At 38.0% G+C, this 18,326-nt stretch overlaps 1 protein-coding gene across 5 annotated transcripts in view; it reads left to right on the forward strand.

Annotated features, from left to right (window-relative positions):
- The window catches only part of LOC144207107 (uncharacterized), a 66,115-nt gene that overhangs the window by 19,063 nt on the left and 28,726 nt on the right, over positions 1 to 18,326 (forward strand). For all 5 annotated transcript variants that reach the window (XM_077732352.1, XM_077732353.1, XM_077732356.1 and 2 more), the window contains one exon: positions 6,573 to 6,731. In XM_077732352.1, the coding sequence (XP_077588478.1) occupies positions 6,573 to 6,606 (34 nt within the window). In that variant the 3' untranslated portion in view covers positions 6,607 to 6,731. The remainder of the gene's footprint in view (positions 1 to 6,572; positions 6,732 to 18,326) is intronic.

The raw sequence follows: 18,326 nt of genomic DNA on the forward strand, positions 1-18,326 counted from the left end.
TGACTCTGTATCTATGCAAATACGGGATCAGTCGGCTGGAAAAGTCGCGTGGCTCATGGCGCGTCTTTATCTTATCAGTCGGCACGCCCCAACGCCGCCTGGCCTGTCACACACCTGCCGTGCCGCGCACATGAAAAGAAGGCGCCACCGCCTCCGTCCTTTTTACCCCTGTATGCCACCTTTGTGTCTCGGAGGTGCGAAGATATCTTATTTTTTGTCTAAAGAGTGCGCTTAACATAAGAACTACTCAGTGAAGTTGTCCCATTTGAGTTTCCTTAAAGTTTTGTATAGCTGGAGAATTGAAGTCAATGCAGGAAATGTTATGAGTAGGATTGACAAGTGAAAAGGATTTGCCCTCTTTTTGTTTTCTTCTTGTTTTCTATTTTGAATGTGAGTTTCTGAGATTAGAGACATACTTTTGCTTTAGGCGTTAGCTTTCGTGCCATCTTTCGCTCTGACTTACAACGAGAAATCTGTACTAGATCGAGCACATGTTGTTGATCAAAACTCACCATTGAAGTTTGTTTTCAAAGTAGTCAATATTCTGGATTTGAAAACTGCATGTACCACACAAAGAATTTTTTTTAGCGTGCACTACAATAATTCTGAAATATTTTGGCCCATATTTTTCCCCAAAAAGGAGTATTTTTTTGGGGGGAAATTCCATCCCAAGCCCTGTTTATACTTGATATATATATTCAATGCGACATTCATGTCACACCCGTCCAACCGTCATATCAACACAAGTTAAAAAACGTCACAAGCATGTTTCTTCAAACCTGCTTTGGGACGGATAAAAATACAGCAATGGCATGTCATTTCAAGCACAATTGTATCCACAAATATATTCCTTACACATTTTTTGAATGTCAACTACTTCATAAAAAGATAGGATTGCCAGAGTGTTGGTGTTTATAAATAACATCCTGTAAAAATGCCTTGAGTCTCGTAAAGGTCCGAAAATTGCTCTTCGCTACATTCGGTTTTACACGGATCATCTTACTATATAAAAGAATAAATCATGTCATGTCTGACTCCAGCCCTTCCCACATCGGAAAGTTTTGCATTTTTTGATCAAGAAGAGGCCGATCCAGACATTAAATCCTGATTTACTGTAACCCTTTGAGCTCCTCTTCTATCCCGTGCCCCCCTTTATGCTCTTTGTCTCCACTGTACTCCCCGGCATGATTATTTCTTATCATGTATTTATTTGTTTAATCCACCCGTCCCCCCACCACACTACTCCTGGTGCATGAGCTGCTTGTCTGGCAAAGAACCCCCCACCCCCTACCCCCGGCCTCTCGGTGTACCCCTGTCCCTCCACCCCACCAACATACTGCCCTGACCAAGCTGCGGCGGTGCCACAATGATACCGAGGCCTTGGAGAAACATCCGCACTACCCCCCACTTGCATGTGGCCACAACTACGCGCACTATAAATAATGGATGCATTAGCATGCATGAATATCTTTTTTTTGGGGAAGGGTTCGTGTGCTTTTGTATGTGTGTGTATACGCCTTAATTCATTATTAATCCCCTCTAAGGCAAAATGGGCTGTGGCTCTTATAGAGCCAGTGGGCCTCAGCTAAAATCTGCTCCCAAAATTCGGTGCAAGATCACCCCCCCCCCCCAAAACACCAGCCCCACCTCTTTATCAGCTCTTAAGCACTTGCAATCTACTCTTTGATATACATCGAGAAGGGAGGTAATCTGCCTTTTTGGGGGGTTGGGGGTTGATGCCTTTTTTCATCAGACAGATGACCATCGCCCCAAAAAATTAGGACCGCCTGATAATTGAAAGATTATGTCAAACTATTATATAAATATATATATATATATATATATATATATATATATATATATATATATATATATATATATATATATATATATATATATATATATATATATATATATATATATATATATATATATATATATATATATATATATATATATATATATATATATATATATATATATATATATATATATATATATATATATATATATATATATATATATATATATATATATATATATATATATATATATATATATATATATATATATATCTATATCTATATCTATATCTATATCTATCTATCTATCTATATATATATATATATATATCTATATATCTATATATATATATATATATATATATATATATATATATATATATATATATATATATATATATATATATATATATATATATATATATATATATATATATATATATATATATATATATATATATATATATATATATATATATATATATATATATATATATATATGGTTAAACAATTTAAATTGTGCTTAGGTGTAAGTGTGCGTGGAAGTTTTCCTCATATTGTGCCCTGTGATTGGATGAAAACCAATTCCCATACAAACTGCTTATAGTTGGCTGGGTTAGGCTCCAGCACCCCTGCAACCTTGAATGATTTAAATAAAAAACTATAATAAATAAATATAAATACATAAATACACTGCATTTAGCCCTAATAACTATAACTATATATTTTAACATTTCATAATGTTTGAATATGTAACATGCATATCATTTTTACAGGTAATTTTAAAAATTGTTTACAATTACACTTTTTCTCTTAATAAATAATTTCCTGTTATATTTTTTATCATGCTGCACTTATTAATAATTTTAATATCTTTTTTGTTTTTGAAGTATATCTCGATCTTTTTGATGGTTTAAGACCCAATACATACTTGAAAATATAGCAACATAATCTGCCACTGAACAATGGAGCAGTTGAACTTAACTATAGCTATTGCATTCAAAGTTTTATTTATATAACTATTATTATTAATATCTTTTAAATATATTTATTTTGGATAAATGTAGTATGTATTCATTCATTGATTCATTTATTTTGGGGTGCTAGAGCCTATCCCCGCTAACTATGGGCACGAGGCATTGAATACCCTGAACCAGTGGCCATCCAATTTCAGGGCTATTTATTGACTTTTATTGTTATTTTACATTTTCTTATTTAGAAACAAAATCGTCTTAGTCTATTTTTCATGCCAGCCATGGCCTGTGACCAAAGGTGTACATGTCTGATTCCTCTGCTGTGCGCCTGTGCTTTTGATGTATGAACAAATGCCTGCACGCCAATTTAGTACACTAACACATGTGGGCGTCTTATTACCAAGGACAAGTTTATTTGGGGTTCATTTTCCTCTCTGAAAAAAACTCATCACGCTGTGAGGATGCAAGATTTAATGGCTCGAGTTAGAAGTTGCAAAGCATGTGCATGTTTGTGTGTTTGACATAGATAAATTTCCATGCGTGTCATTGTGATTCACAGTATGTGTTTGTGAAGATTACGAAAGAAGGTGTGCTTACTTATAGTCGGTATGTGTGGCTTTCCTCCTGCCAGAGACCCCCCCCTCAAAAAAAAAATGTGCAATGACATACACACAAGGCTTTAACAGTGTGGGTAGGTACGTGAAACAATATGCCACAATAAGGGCAATTTTATATCGCGATATACCACATTATAGTATATTGGATGTACCTTTTTAAAATTCTTTACCTAGTACATGTTTATTGTCTTTACTAGTGATTAATTTTGTCCCAATGTAGTAGTAGTTCTCTGTTTTAGGGTTAGGGGTTTCTTTTCTGGAAAAGTCTGTCTGGAAAATGGCTTTGCCAGCAAATCTGCAACCAAATCCATTTGTTTTCCTTCGTTGGCCATTGTGGGTTGAATTTGCGAGCTCTGGTTGGCTCACTCTGGCTTTGGCCTGCCTACTCTATCACTAGCCAATTATAGTTGGTGAAAGTGATGACGTTTCCCTACGACTGCGAAAAGGCATTGACATATCCCTATGCCTGCGAGAAGGCCTTGTATCTCGAAATGGAATTCTGTTTGGTTAAACCAACAGTCTTATTGACGGTTGTTTAATGCAGCAGAGCCTGCAGAACTGATTGCGAAGGCCTTGAGGCAGATTTCTGACCCTGGCAACAAATAATGGCGTAAATGTGATTGGTTAAGTTCTTCAATATGAAGACACATCTGGAAGCAGTACAAACAGCGGGGAAACAATGAAAGGAAGCTAACAGACAATTTGGAATTATTTAATAAGTATTGACGGACAAAATATAATTTATGATTGAGATATTTCTTAGGCCAGCAGAGAAGACCTTGAAGGCCCCGATGGCCGCCACTAGTATATATACATGTACAGTGAACATTGCAGTGTATAATGACAGAGGTGAAATGGACACAAGAATAGTTTTTCTGCTTCAATAACAGTGAACTACGGCCAGCCATATTGCCTTGCATATCAGTCAACTACGGCCAGCCATATTGCCTTGCATATCAGTCAACTGCACGCCACTTTCTGATCTTATGTTTTTTGATGAATAGCAGGGCCCACTTATTCATTTCATTCGTACCAATAATTAAAAAAAAACGACAAACGGCGGTCAAAAGAGAGTTGTTGTTGGGGGAGGCTCCAAGTGGATGTCAAGCAGGCTGCAATGTTCAGGGGACAATTTCAAAATAAAATAACAGATACAGGAAATGTACATGAAGACGTTCAAAAGTAGAGGTGCGACTGTGTTACAATTTACAGGTAGTTTTCACCACAACCGCTAGATGTCGTAGTTAAGTAGCACCTGTCAAACTCAGAAAAACTATTCAATTTATTTGCCTGACTGAATGTCTACATTTATTTCCTAGCAAACAACAGTTATGTTTATAAAACAAGTAGATAATAGAAACTCAGCTTTAATTGCTTTGTTGAATGCAATGTTCTACACTTGATTTGAGGTCAAAATGATTTCCAGTTTGTTTCAATCTTTTCTTCAATAACACTTATTTTAATGACATGTTTTGACAAAGATAATATTGATCTTTACTAATTGATAACCGGAATATTTTGCAGTGGAAAGTATTGCAAATATTTCACTACAGAATGTTGACAATATTAATATTAATAAACAATTTAATTTAGTTTTATATTTTTCTTTATTGCACATGAATTAAAAAAAAAACTTTCATCAGTGCCTATTCACCACCAATTCCTTATATAAGTATACAGTCAATATATAGTGTATAGTGCTGTTATGCATCATTGATTTCAGATTTATCAGCACTTAAGCATCAAGTACATTTTATATTCATGTTATTGATGTAAGACAGTTACTATTGAAGGAAGTTAAGATGACACAGTCTCTTTTGAATGAATCAATGAATCACTAATTGGTTAATACACAATGACATTATTTACTATTATATTCCTTTGAGTTTGACATTTTATTTTTAAATGTCAATTGGTACCAAAACCTTTGCTCTGAGAAAATGAGGCCAATAAATATTATGTAACTACAGTATTACTGTTTTTTGACGCACACTATTTCACAAATAGACAGCGAGACTCCTACATTAAAATACACACTAGGCCTCAAGCTCTCTGCGTCCACTAGGTCGCAGTGCTCGCTTCACAGCCTCTTCTTTCATTCTCTTAGTGCTACTCACTATTCTGGCCAATGGGAGTCCCTAAAGTAGAGTCAGAACCAATCGGAAACTACTACTACACATCACTACACTACACGCTCACTGTTTCATCCTTTTCCACACACACTATTCAGTATTTTATGCATGCCTTACTCACACACTTGCATAATACAATTATGTTTAACATTCATTTCTAGTCATTCATATTATTGTAATGAAGGCCTTTAGTAAAGATTTCACCACAACAATCACCATGAGCTCTAATTTGTTAAATAAATTAATATGACAAAATATTAAAAAGGATCTTAAAAAATGCAAAGAAAATAACTTTGGAATCTATGAACGAGACAGCTTTGATATTCAAAATGAAGATAGAATATAAGTTGAATACAGACAAACCAACAAAAAATATTGCAAATTGTTAACCTAAATTCTTAAGTTACTGTCATTGACTGCGACAGATGTCACCAGTTGCAGCCTTTGGGTTGAAATAGTAGAAAAAAGCCGATTTTAGTATTGCAAATTTAAAAAATGTATTGTGTATTTATTGCATATCTACATATAAGTGTATAAAACATATTTAGACACATACACATATTATATGAATTTCCTAGTGGGCAATCAATGAAGTATTTTCTTATCTAATACACATATATTTACCATATGGACATATACTATATATACATAGTGGAAAAGTACACCTCAACAGAAAATAACATGGTGTAATCAATGTAAATGCATCTTAAACAAGTGTTTCAAATTTCCCACTTATGTTTTATGGTTTTCAACATTTAAGAAAAATCGTATTACGTTCTTTTTTATCTGACTCATATCAATTCAAAATCAAATCAGAAAAAAAAGTACAAGAGTTTCCTAAGTTGAAGCCATTCCCCAAAGTCTTTGACGCTGCTGTCCATCATTCAGCAGGAGTCTAACCTGCCACAGGGAGCTCCCCATTTTCTGGAATGTTCTCCATCTCAATGTTTTGGTCTCGTGGTCTTCAGTCAATTGTCGCGCCAGCGGCTGGAACCACACTGTGCCGGTGAACTTCTCACAACCCCTGAAATTCCTTCTCTTTTTCAGAAAATTGAAATATTGTGCACGATCGGCATGCTGATGGTCATCTATCACCAAGGCCCAAGCGGGATGCGAGAGGAGATCAGAGATGCTCTGCTGAGTGAGGGTTCAAAGGTAAAAGAGCAGAGGCCAGTGGCAAGGAACGCTTTCCAGACACTTGATCAGGTACACCTCATCTCATATCTGCCATTTTGCATTCTCCTTAGCATGGCTTGTCTAGTATTGACATCTTATCAAATGCAACTTTGGGTACATCAAAAAATCCTCAACAACAATGCTTCTTATTCTTAAATGGGCTATATTTGTATGTGGCATGGAAACATTGAAGATCCATGTGTCATTAAATTTGATGCGGTCTTATTTATAAACGAAATGCATCTAATATCCATGTAAATGTTTCAAAATAGACATGATTTTAATGGCTTTTCTTTGGGTAGAAATGATCAGGAAACACACTTGTTTTGCTAGATCGCCCAGGTTAGCGCAGTTGTTCAAGAAAAATAATCTTTAATATTATGATATGTTAAGCAGCGGCCTGGCAGCCAAGTGGTTAGCATGTCAGTGTCACAGTTCTGGGGTTGAGGGTTGGATCCCAGGTTGGTCCTCGCTGTGTGAAGTTTGCATGTTCCCCCTGGGTTTTCTGCGGGTAATCCGGTTTGTTCCCACATTCCTAGAACATGCTTGAAAGGCTAATTGAACACTCTAAAATGCTCTAGTTGTTTGTCTCCTTGTGTCCTGCGATTGGCTGGTCACCCATTAAGAGTTTCTCCCTCCTAGTGTGCATAGTTAGCTGGGATAGGCTCCAGCACCCCCCAATGACCCTTATGAGGCAAAGCAGTTCAGAAAATGAGTGAACAGTGTGTCAGATTACCGGATCTTGAAGCTAAAGAAATATTTCAACTTTATATCTTAATGCCATTACTGTTTAAAGTAAAATATTGAGCAGGGTTTTAGTCAAAAAGATATAAATATTGTTGTCTTTTGGGACTAGAATAGATTGAAGCTGTTTTAATTGATTTGACTGAGGAAGAATGATTTTGGAATGCTTGCGTGTGGTACTCGTATTTCAAGGTATTGTTGTATCATATTCTGGTGATTGTCAACTTCCTGCGTCCAAAGCAATTTCCGGGCTTTCCGCAAACGAATATCCACAACCAGGAATTGAAATTCGCAGCCGCAATCCCGAGGTTGAATCAGGGCGGTGAGAGTGGGATGATGTAAATGCGAAGGCGATATAAAATCTATAGCGCACAGTTGGAATTCGCCGGCATGGATGCAATTATCCTTTTCTTTCATTTTCCTTTTTTTTCCTCCCCTCATGTATTTTATTCTCCACGTGCTCTCCTCTCTCCGCCATGAACTTATGACCTCCGCCTCTACCGGATCCCCAGGCATCGTTCTCACAGGAAGTGACATCAACGGGACTAAAAAAGTAAAAAAAATAAATAAATGTCGCAGGACGGAGTACGTGGGATGTCCAGCACTGGATTGTCGTTGTCATTGTTTTGTACCGGCTGAAGGACATCGTTGACTGGACCAATCAGATGGACACATGTGCCGGAGGCTGAGTGAGTCGCTGACTGGATGCTTTTTTTTTTTTAATCTCCTTCATTAATACAACTTCCCACCCGGCGTAGCACATCTCAATAGCCGTGACGAGAACTCGCTCAATGTTGCCGTTCACTGATTACGAGGAATTCTTGTTTTGACTGGGATAGTGAGGGATAATATCGGATAAGTGGCGCACGCTTTCCATTTGAACGATCTCTTACGTCTGGTCCTCAGAGTGTCCGAGTTGTATGAAAGTCCTGTGTGCGTCTGGCCACGTGTGTGGATGGCGTGTTTTTATTCGGCTCATGTGTGTGTGTGTGTGTGTGTGCCTCCTCCTCCTCACCAGGGAGGAAGAGTCAATGAGACCCTGACGTGCACCCAGACAGAAAGTGCTGCAGTCACGTGTTGTCTGCTCTCTCACGTTAGGCTGTCTGCAGCCTGCTAAGCACGCAGCACTATCACTTTGCCAACTATATGGAATGTAGGAGAAGAAAAATTGATAAAATTATGCAAATTAATTGGCATGGTGGAGTAGTAGTAGTTAGATTTGAAAAGGTTTGTGGAATTTCATCAACGTTTCCATGGAGGATTTGAGAAAGTATAACAATCAACTTTTTGTTTGGTGGTTGAATGGCAACCATGTGAAAATATTTCACATGTTTAAATGTAAAAAATTAAGTAATTATTGTTCCCTTTGTGTGTTACGGGTTGGCTTTTTCACTTTTGTTAGTGTTTTTTTTTTTTATTAAGTGTTTGGATCTAATGCTGCTCAAGAAAAATTGTCTAAAGATGAAGAATAGTTTGGTTCTTTCTACTGCCGACCTCACAGTGTAGGACGTGGGTTCAAATCCAGGTCGATACACCTGTGTGGAATTTGCATTTTCTCCTCAGGCCTGTGTGGGTTTTTCTGGGTACTCTGGTTTCTTCCCACATTCCAAAGACACACATTGTCGGCTGATTGGACACTCTAAATTCCCTCTTGGTATGGGTGTGCGTGCGGATAGTTGTCCGTCTGCTTGTGCACTGTGATTGGCTGGCCACCCATTCAGGGCCCAAAATCAGGTTCCAGCACCCACCGCGACTCTAGCGAGGATAAACCGGTTCCGAAAATTAATGAATGACTATTTTCTTATCAATTTTAGTCCTGTTTTTTTGGGCCCACGTAAACCAACAGATGTAGCTTCATTCGAAAGGCACTTATACCTTAAACTGGTCGCCAGTCAGTCATAGAGAAACACAGTGAGTCATTTGAATCACAATCACACCACCGATCCCACACAAGTAAATTGAAAGAACCCATGGTGCCTTTGGATGGCTTAATTTAATATGCATTCATTCATTTTCCATGAGTTGGTTGCAAAAATATATGCAATTAATTTTTTTCTTAAAAAGTTAAATGCATACATGTCCCAACTAAAAACTAAGGCATCTAAGTTATCCTTTTTCTGAATCAAAACAGTAGAATAAAAACTCAACAGAATAATTCAGGAACTTTCATTGGGTTAGAAATCCACCATGTTGTGTAACATCACATAATTAGCATTTTTTAACAGTTTTTAAACAGTTATTTGAACTAAGGACGTCTTTCTCTGTCGATAACACCTAAATGTCAACATTCATTCCCAGTTAATTGGATTGGATTCTGTATTGTTTTTACCTTAGTATATCACTTTACGGAAATAGTATTTACTTATACCATTCTCTTTTATTCAGTTTTAGTACAAACTCTGGTCTAGTATCAGATATCCTGAATTATAAAAGAGCCTACATAAAAAGATATTTCTCTCTGAATAAATCTCAACTGAAATCGTTAAATGGGCTATTTAGAGTTAATAAAACAGTGGCCCTAAGTTGAACACACAAGCCCAAAATGGAAAGAACTTTGGAGGAATCTCAGCACCTGCTGTTCTGCGGCACTCGGGCCTCACTGGAGAGGTCATATTTAACTGGTCATAATTATTATTTATGGCTTTACAGAAGCGCGGCTTCGACTTTCAAATTGCTACCGTTATATCGCTAATGCAAAGCTACTGGTAGTCAGTGCCTGGTAGTCTGTTGTCCTTTTTTGACATTTGGGAGGTGACTGATTTAATTAAAGGGGAACTTTTAAAGAACCAATTAAAATACATAAAGAAAAAAAATAACAATCTGGGGATTTTCAACACAAACCTGATAAAATGACATCCAAGGTAATAACAAAAACAAAGTAAATGTATTAATACTAAATAACAGGGTAGCTTAGTCTTGTGTATGTGATGTATGCATATTCTGCTGTCAAATATGCTGTAAAAGGTAACTTGAGCTTTATAAGTAAAACTTTTATTAAAGCTTTAAATCAAGTGCTTATATTTTACAGAATCCTCAATTATACCACAGTGCTTTAAAAACAGTCTACATTATAATCTTTATTATAGTTTTTATTTATATTTACATATTGAAATAATAATGAAAGAGGGATTATATGAATAAAACCATAAAATGAATGAGTAATTGGTAAGAAAATATTTTTTACTACGATAAAAAGATGAATCCCCTGAGCTAAACAGAACTAGTATATTTAAAGGTATACAAAGCAATACTAATTTTCAACTTTGTGATTTGAGATCACATTCGCTGGATTAATACTTTTTGTAGTATAATATTTATTTAGACAATTTTATTGACATTATATAGCCCCAAATCATTAAAAGTACCATAAGCCTTCAAAAACACACATATGACATTAATATATTCAACATGATGACGATAATCATTATTTTCATTTAACAAATAACGGAAAATGATTTCTATCAAAGAAAAAATCTAAAAAAAAAAAGAGCTATAATATTAATGGAAATAAATAATCCTAAAATGATTCAAACTGACCTAAACCCCTATTGTTTTAACTCTGTGAGTTCTATCATTATTTAAGATATAAAAAAGAAACTGTGATAATATTGAATGCTAAAATTTAGACATAATTGCATTGGTAGAGACATTTTGCAGATTGTGAATGGAATCCACATCCGCAATATGAAATAACGCATGAAGCACACACACAAGCCCAAGTGTTCTTCTTTAGGTGTGCCACGCGTGTGTGTGTGTGTGTTGTCAGGTCACACGATTACGTGTGCACTCACACTCCTGTCGGGCGTCTGCCGGTCCGTACCGATGACTTCATTATCCCAGGCTCGCGTGTAGACTTAATCTCTGTGGGCCAACGACTTACAGTTATACTCGTTGATGTCGGAGGTGAGCAACCCACGCGCGAGTCGAGCCTAAAGAGGGCAGTTTGAGAGCAATTAGTCAAACCGGACCAACCAAGTGAGGCCGTATATTCTCTGTGGTGACAGAATGCGGACGGGGGGTCTATTGGCACTCGACAGGTGCAAAGGGGACTAGGCGTCAGGGAATGGAAACCAGAGATGAGACTATGCCACGTCATCTCCACATTCTACAGAATCACATGCTTGCCTTCTGCCTATCCGTATGTTTGTGGGGGTTAGAGGATCAGGACGTTTGAAACGGCACTGCACCCACTGGTCATCTGTCATTGCGTGTCTAGCGCTGCACAGACAAAGAGCGTTTTTTTTTTGGTATGTCCACTACTATTATACAGCACCCCCGTGAGGTGCTTTGATCAGTGACCTGGTAAAGTAGTGGTGAAAAAATGCAGCTGTGATGGGTTTTGACATATTGGATGCTAAAAGTTGTCACGTTGATTCTTCTGTGCAATTACACGGAGAAATAATCCAGCCGCCATTGTAGTTTCCATTGTGGGAGGAGAATCGGCCACCGTGTGATGTTTTTTCTTCTCTCGTTCTGTACTTCCTGGCTGTTCTGCTTGAACTCAATAATCCTGGTTACAGCCATTACAAATCCTGCTGTCTTGACGTGGGACCCCAGACAGGAGACAGGATCTGAAATGGGCTTTCATTTAGCATTCCTCTGGGCTTTATGGGCAGGTGTTTAACATTACAGGCAGGATATTTATTGGCCTTCCTTAAAGGCAACTTTTCGTTTTTTTGCTTACCTTCCAATTAGACCCAACACAATGCACGCACAACGGATGCTAAGTGCGTATGAGCGTGCTCGTAAAAATGACAATGTGTTGGAGGTATGACCAAGTTTTGGATGCTCTGATTCTTAGAATGGAACTCACGCCCGTGACCATCTGTGTGGCTCAGCAATGGTTGAGCGAGGTCTTTAGTAAAAGGATGTGACGTAGTAAAGGCTACCACATGCTGGTATATTGGAAACAAAATTAGCTAGTAAGTTAGTTTTACACTCAAATGGGAAATTGGATGCAGGGAAAATGGCAAGTGGAATGACTTGAGTCCTCAGTTTGTTTTCCTCATGTGCTAAATTGATTCCTTGTGGTTTATTCAACGACTAATCTATCAGTGAAGAAGTTAACAAAAAATAGTCATGTACTCTATTTCTCGCTACATTGTGAACAGATTCGTCAAAATCTGCTTATTAATGGAAACCCAGACCTGCCAACCTCCGTCGACCCCATTTAACGAGTACCCTTGTCCTATTTTCGGAGTTTATCCCGAGTGAATTCAATTCACGCAAATTCGATTTGGGCAGATGTCGCACAAGACGAATCATTCGCCAGAACTTGTAACTCGGATGATTCACAATGGACTCTTGTTACCATTTTTTTCCGGGTTACAGTGCAGTTGAATCAACATGGCGGAATTTGTAGCGATGGTGTGGATTTCAAGGCATTTCAACGGGAAATTTCGTACTTTTCTGAAATGGTTGCTTATAAAAAAAAATTCGGGAGTTTAGGGAAGTTGTCCAGAGTCTTGAAATTCCGGAGTAGCTTGCAGTTTTTCTAACCGTTTTGACATTTTTTTTCTTTCAATCCCCCACATTTTGAAGTATTTCCGACTTTTCAATGACTAATTCTACTACTGCTGACAACTTCTGATGGCAAATTGTTTTGAAAGACAGTTTGCACACTGCCTTGTAGTTAAGTTTTGGTCAAAGAGAAAATGTTACAGGAAAGAAAATTGCTTGGAAAGGAGATGGAACATTGACCAAAATTCACAACCCAATTGGTAATTTTGATTAAAAATATAGAATAAATCACAGCCGTACAGTTTCTACTTGCACAAACGTAAGAAAATGGCTTCCTCAATTGTGTTGATGGAGGTTTGTTTCCTGGCAACCAGTAAGTCTTCCTGAATGCAACACATTTTTTGTAAAGTGTTTCAGTGAACGTCAGTGTTGAGTCAATACCTTTTTATTTCCTATCATAGTTATTGAGGGGTCTCTCACATTTCCAAAACAGGTTAAGATATAAAAAAAAGTGTAAGTGTGTGTGCAGCAAAAGAGGAGCTCTGGGAGACCTTGACCCTCTGGCTAGAGTTTTTAGAAGAGCCTACTTTGCCATTCCAAATGCAATTTTCTTGCAGTTTCCCAGGCCAAATGCACTGAACATGTTTCATTTGTAAAATTATCCTCCCCCAAGATAGACGCGGCTTCTTCCATGTTTGCTACCCGATTGCTGGCGGTTACAGCACGTAGCAAGTGCAACTGAAAAGACGGCATGACGGAAAGTGATGAGGTTTGGTGTGTCCCGAGATCCGCCGACTGACTGATTGACGGTTTCCACACTGGTGCTTGTGTCAGGGTGGCAAGAGGTGAAGGTGTTTGTATATTTAACTTTTCTAATCCTGGATTTAGAAGGATACACTCAAGTCCAACAATGCAGAACTGATGTGTGGGTCAGCGTAGCTCGAGCTGCTCCCCAGCCTAAATCTTCCCGGGTCAAGCTCAGACATAAATCAGGAAACTACGATGTATCTTGCTTGTTTTACCATCTCGGAAAATGGCGCCAACGAGAAGATGATTCACGATATTGACCACGGTAGCCTGATTAAGATGTATTGCGTTGCCGTTGTGGCAGTTAAACACATTGGTTGTTATGTGGAGGCCATTAATTCCTCCCTCTTAATCATCCCTTTCCACTTTTATAACCTCTACAAGTCTTGGTGTGTGGCTGGGGGAGTGTAGAACCACATGTGGGCAAAAGACAAGGAAATAACCCACTGCCAGGACCGCCACTTAAATAAACGAACCGGTGGTAACAATGCACATGATCCATCCACATGCTGTACTATTTAGCAAAATACACGCTGCACTTATTTTTACTGCTACTTTTAAAAATAATAGTCTGAAGTTGCTGTTTTTTGGACCACAATACAGATTTTATGATGGTATTTGATGGTTCACAACATCATTTAAATGCAGCTTGGGTGGCTACAGCTAATTTTTTGTTGTTGTAATGCGAGCACATGAACAACACATGGAACTATAACGAGAAAATGTATTATGGAATTAAATGTTTTTTCTACTTAATCATGTTGGGTAAGATGCTAAGTCAACATCAAAAAAGGTTACAAACCTTGAAAGTGAAAGACTACTAAATCCCCTTGTGTTTGTTGTACTCTATCATTCTTTAAGTATAAATATTATTTTTATCAGCTAAAGTCTGTAATACATTTTTCAATCTCCTCCAATGAGCTTTAAGAAGTTGGCAAACCCCTGAGAAACTTTGGTTGCAGTACCAAAGATGCAAAATGATGACTAAGTAGTTGTCATACTTTAATATTTAATTCAAATAAGCATATGACTGTACTACTTTCAGCCATCTCGCACCCAAGGGTAAACCAAACTTGTATGACATATTCCATCATATAATGTACAATGACAATCAAGGCTTTAGATTTGATTTGATCTGTGGTTGTGCTAAATTTGTAAAAGCCGAGGGTTGCCCACCACTGGTGCATGGGGTGGTCATGCAAGAGCAGTTTGAGAGTTTTAAACGGAGACACCTGGGAGTCCAGACGCCAAATTGTCACTAGAGTAGGTGACATACTGTCACACTGGGCTTAATGGCATCATTTACGCAGGTCACAGAGGAGCTGTTGGTGTGATGCGAGGGACAGGCTCCCACTGCTTGTTTACTCTGTGCTCTATGCCCCCCAACCCCTGTCAACAGCTACAATAATTATCACCTCACAGGAATTTGGAACCCTCGTGTTAAATTCTTTTTGACAAGTCCACTAGAGGAGGTCAAGGAGGTGGGCACCATCTCTGGAGGGGGCGTGCCATCAGTGGGTGAGGGGTGCAGTGCCATGTTTCTGAGTGTGTGTGTGATGTCCAAGGGGCAAGACCACCACCACCATGCCTTCAGCCATGCAACATTGGGACCCCTAACGGGGCAAACATGATTTGCATGCTGTTTACAATGGAAATTGGTTTTGGAAGGGCTGAATTTCACTTTGGAGTGCACCATAGGAGGTCTTTTTTTGTTTTTATTGGAAGGGGAGGGGGAAATTTAACCTTCTACCAGGGACCCAGATGACTCATTTGATGCCATTGACGGCTGTAGATGTCCAATCCATTTTGACTTGGGATAGGGTTCATGGATTGGACATTTACCAAGTTAAAAAGACGTTGGCAGAGCTTAGTTAACCCATTTCACTTGCATAATTCAAGTTACTATATTTAAGTAAAATGGATTGGTGTTAACATTGTCAGGAATTAGTGACATTACAGATAAAAGCAGCATCAAAGCTTTATTATTTTTTTTTTACAATACTAGACGTCTGTGTGTTGTCACTAATTTGCATTATACATGGATTTTGATATTTCTTTTTTGTATTCATTATTTTATCTTATTGTTTATTAAGTTTTTGGGCCAAAATGTGTTGTGTATGCATGTGAGTGCCAAATCGTTATGAATTTTTTTTTTCTGTAGATGTAGAAACATAATAGTAATTATACCTATAAATAGTTAATAAGTGAAAGACAAAACCTGAAAATGTGACATTAAAATGACTAAAATTGGGGTATCAATATATATTGAACTCTGTATGAGAGCATGTGTTTATATACTCAAATCTTATATGTGAAAAGAGTAAACTATAAAAGATAAACCTTTCTGTGGCGAAATAATTAGATAGCCATGTTTAAACCACAGTCTGAGGGCAAACATGTTTAAATTAACTTTCAAATGTGACGAGAAAATGCCCTTTCCAACAGATATAGTTACAAGTGAGAAGAAAAATCCTGTTTTGGAACCATTATCTACACCACTAAATCATGTCCTATCTTCAAAACCCCCCACAAAGTTGCATGCAAATTGATCCCCTAGTTGGCGCATAATCCTGCTAATAACAAAACAAACAAATGGTGATTAAAGACTAACCTGTGAGTTTTGGTGGCCCCGGCAAATGAGCCCCGGGTGGCGTTTTTTTTTCTACTTTGAACACCTCAGCATTTGTGATTTTAATATGTTTGTTTGTCTCAACCTGTTTTTTAGTGCACATGCGTAAATCACTGTTTTACAAGAGAGGTGAGAGCGTCGTAAAATAGAAGGTGGCTGTTAAGGTGCGGGTGACTAGGCTAGTAAGCGGAAAAATAGAGTAAAGTAGGAGAAAAGGTCGACTTTAGAAAGACATCAAGAGATCAGGTAGCAAAAAAAATGCTACAGTGTAATACAAATATTTTATGAAAACCTTTAAGCTACCAATTCAACTATTTTACTGATCACAATAATAGTAATTTGTCAGAAAGACAGACGTACAAAACCATATACAAAATAAATTAGAAAAAAAATACAATAAAGAGTCTCAAAAGAAGAATATGGACAGTTTTAAGGTCTCCAAACATATAACTACATAATCTCGTACCGTCAATGGCAGCCAATAAGTTCTATATTTATGTCTGCTATTTTTCCCATGACAAAGCTAAGTCTGACACCCCTGTTTTGAAGGATGATCATTTAGTTGTCTTGCCTATTATGATAAATCACTGGCATATAATGCTGAACAAAGATAATGTATCTGTAGTAAATCCGTTTTTGAGCAAATCTGCGAAACTAAAATATTCCACTAAAAACTAGTATGCCATGTTATACTGTTTGTGATTCGTTGACCTATATAATGTTTGTCTGAGGATCGTTGTCGTGAAATAACATCATCCACGCTGCTGCAGTGACAGTGTGGAAATGGATTGCATATGGAAAAACCATTTTCTGGATGCGATTGATGTCTTAAGATTATGCATTTTTATGTTCTCCTTTACAGTCGCGATACCACAATCAGTGGCGCCTCAGCTTTTCATGATGTCCAACATTGGTGTGGTTTTTCAGGGCAATGATTTTGTGGCGTTGTAGGTCTCGTTCAGCTATAGGGTAACTTCAAAGCCAGTGAGGAAAATGGGTGTTGACCTGAAACGTCTCGCTCATTTTAACCTTTGCCAGCCAGCGAACCGGCAACTGCGCTCCGCCCCCAGTAGTCTGCTCTAAACGTTGTGGTTCTAATCTTGACCTTTAGGGCAGCCACCCTTAAAATGAAGGGAGGAGGGGGGGGGGGGTGGCTGGTTTTGCACGATGTGACAAACCAAACTATCCCCACTGTCATCAAATCACCACGATGAAGTGGTTTCTATACACTGATTGCTCTTTGTTTAAAGGATTTTAAAGCGGGTAACAAAATGCAGAATGCTATTAACTGATCCTTGGACACTAGCTCTGCCACTGGTGTCCAATTCAAGGTCAGGAGGACACATCCTTCCCGCCACATCCTTTTGTGTGGCCCGCAGAAGTAAATCATCTACTTTGACCTTATTTTCTAGCTAAAATAAAATTGAATTCTTGTAATCACAGCCTTATGTTGGAGTGGTTAGTGCATCAACCTAACAGTTCTCACATCGGGGGTTCAATCCCAGTTCAGACTTTAGTGTGGAGTTTGCATCTTTTTCTTGTACTTGCTTGGGTTCTCTCCAGGTACTCCTGTGCCCTTTCCTAAAAACAATCATGGTAGGTTTGTTGGGAAATTGCCACTAGGTATAAATGTGAGTATTAATGGTTTGTTTGTCTCCTTGTGCCCTGCAATTGGCTGGCCACCAATTCAGGGTGTTGCCTGCCTGGTGCCCGAAGTTAGCTGGAATAGGCTCCAGCACCCCTTGGGCCTTTGTGATGATAAGCTGTTCAGAAAATGAGTTTTATAAGCATTATAGGAAAAAGTCCAATGAAGATATATCCAGTGTAAACACTTAACATATATTTGCATACAACAACAACAAAAAATCTGTGATGTAGTGAAGAAGGATCACAGTATGACTGTTTTATTAGTCTACCGGTGGTGTTGACATTCCACAAACCCTTTGCATATGTCCATTCAAAAACTCACAGGGCAAATTAAGATT

The sequence above is a fragment of the Stigmatopora nigra genome, chromosome 14 (genome assembly GCF_051989575.1).
Source record: "Stigmatopora nigra isolate UIUO_SnigA chromosome 14, RoL_Snig_1.1, whole genome shotgun sequence".
NCBI classification, from domain to species: domain Eukaryota; kingdom Metazoa; phylum Chordata; class Actinopteri; order Syngnathiformes; family Syngnathidae; genus Stigmatopora; species Stigmatopora nigra.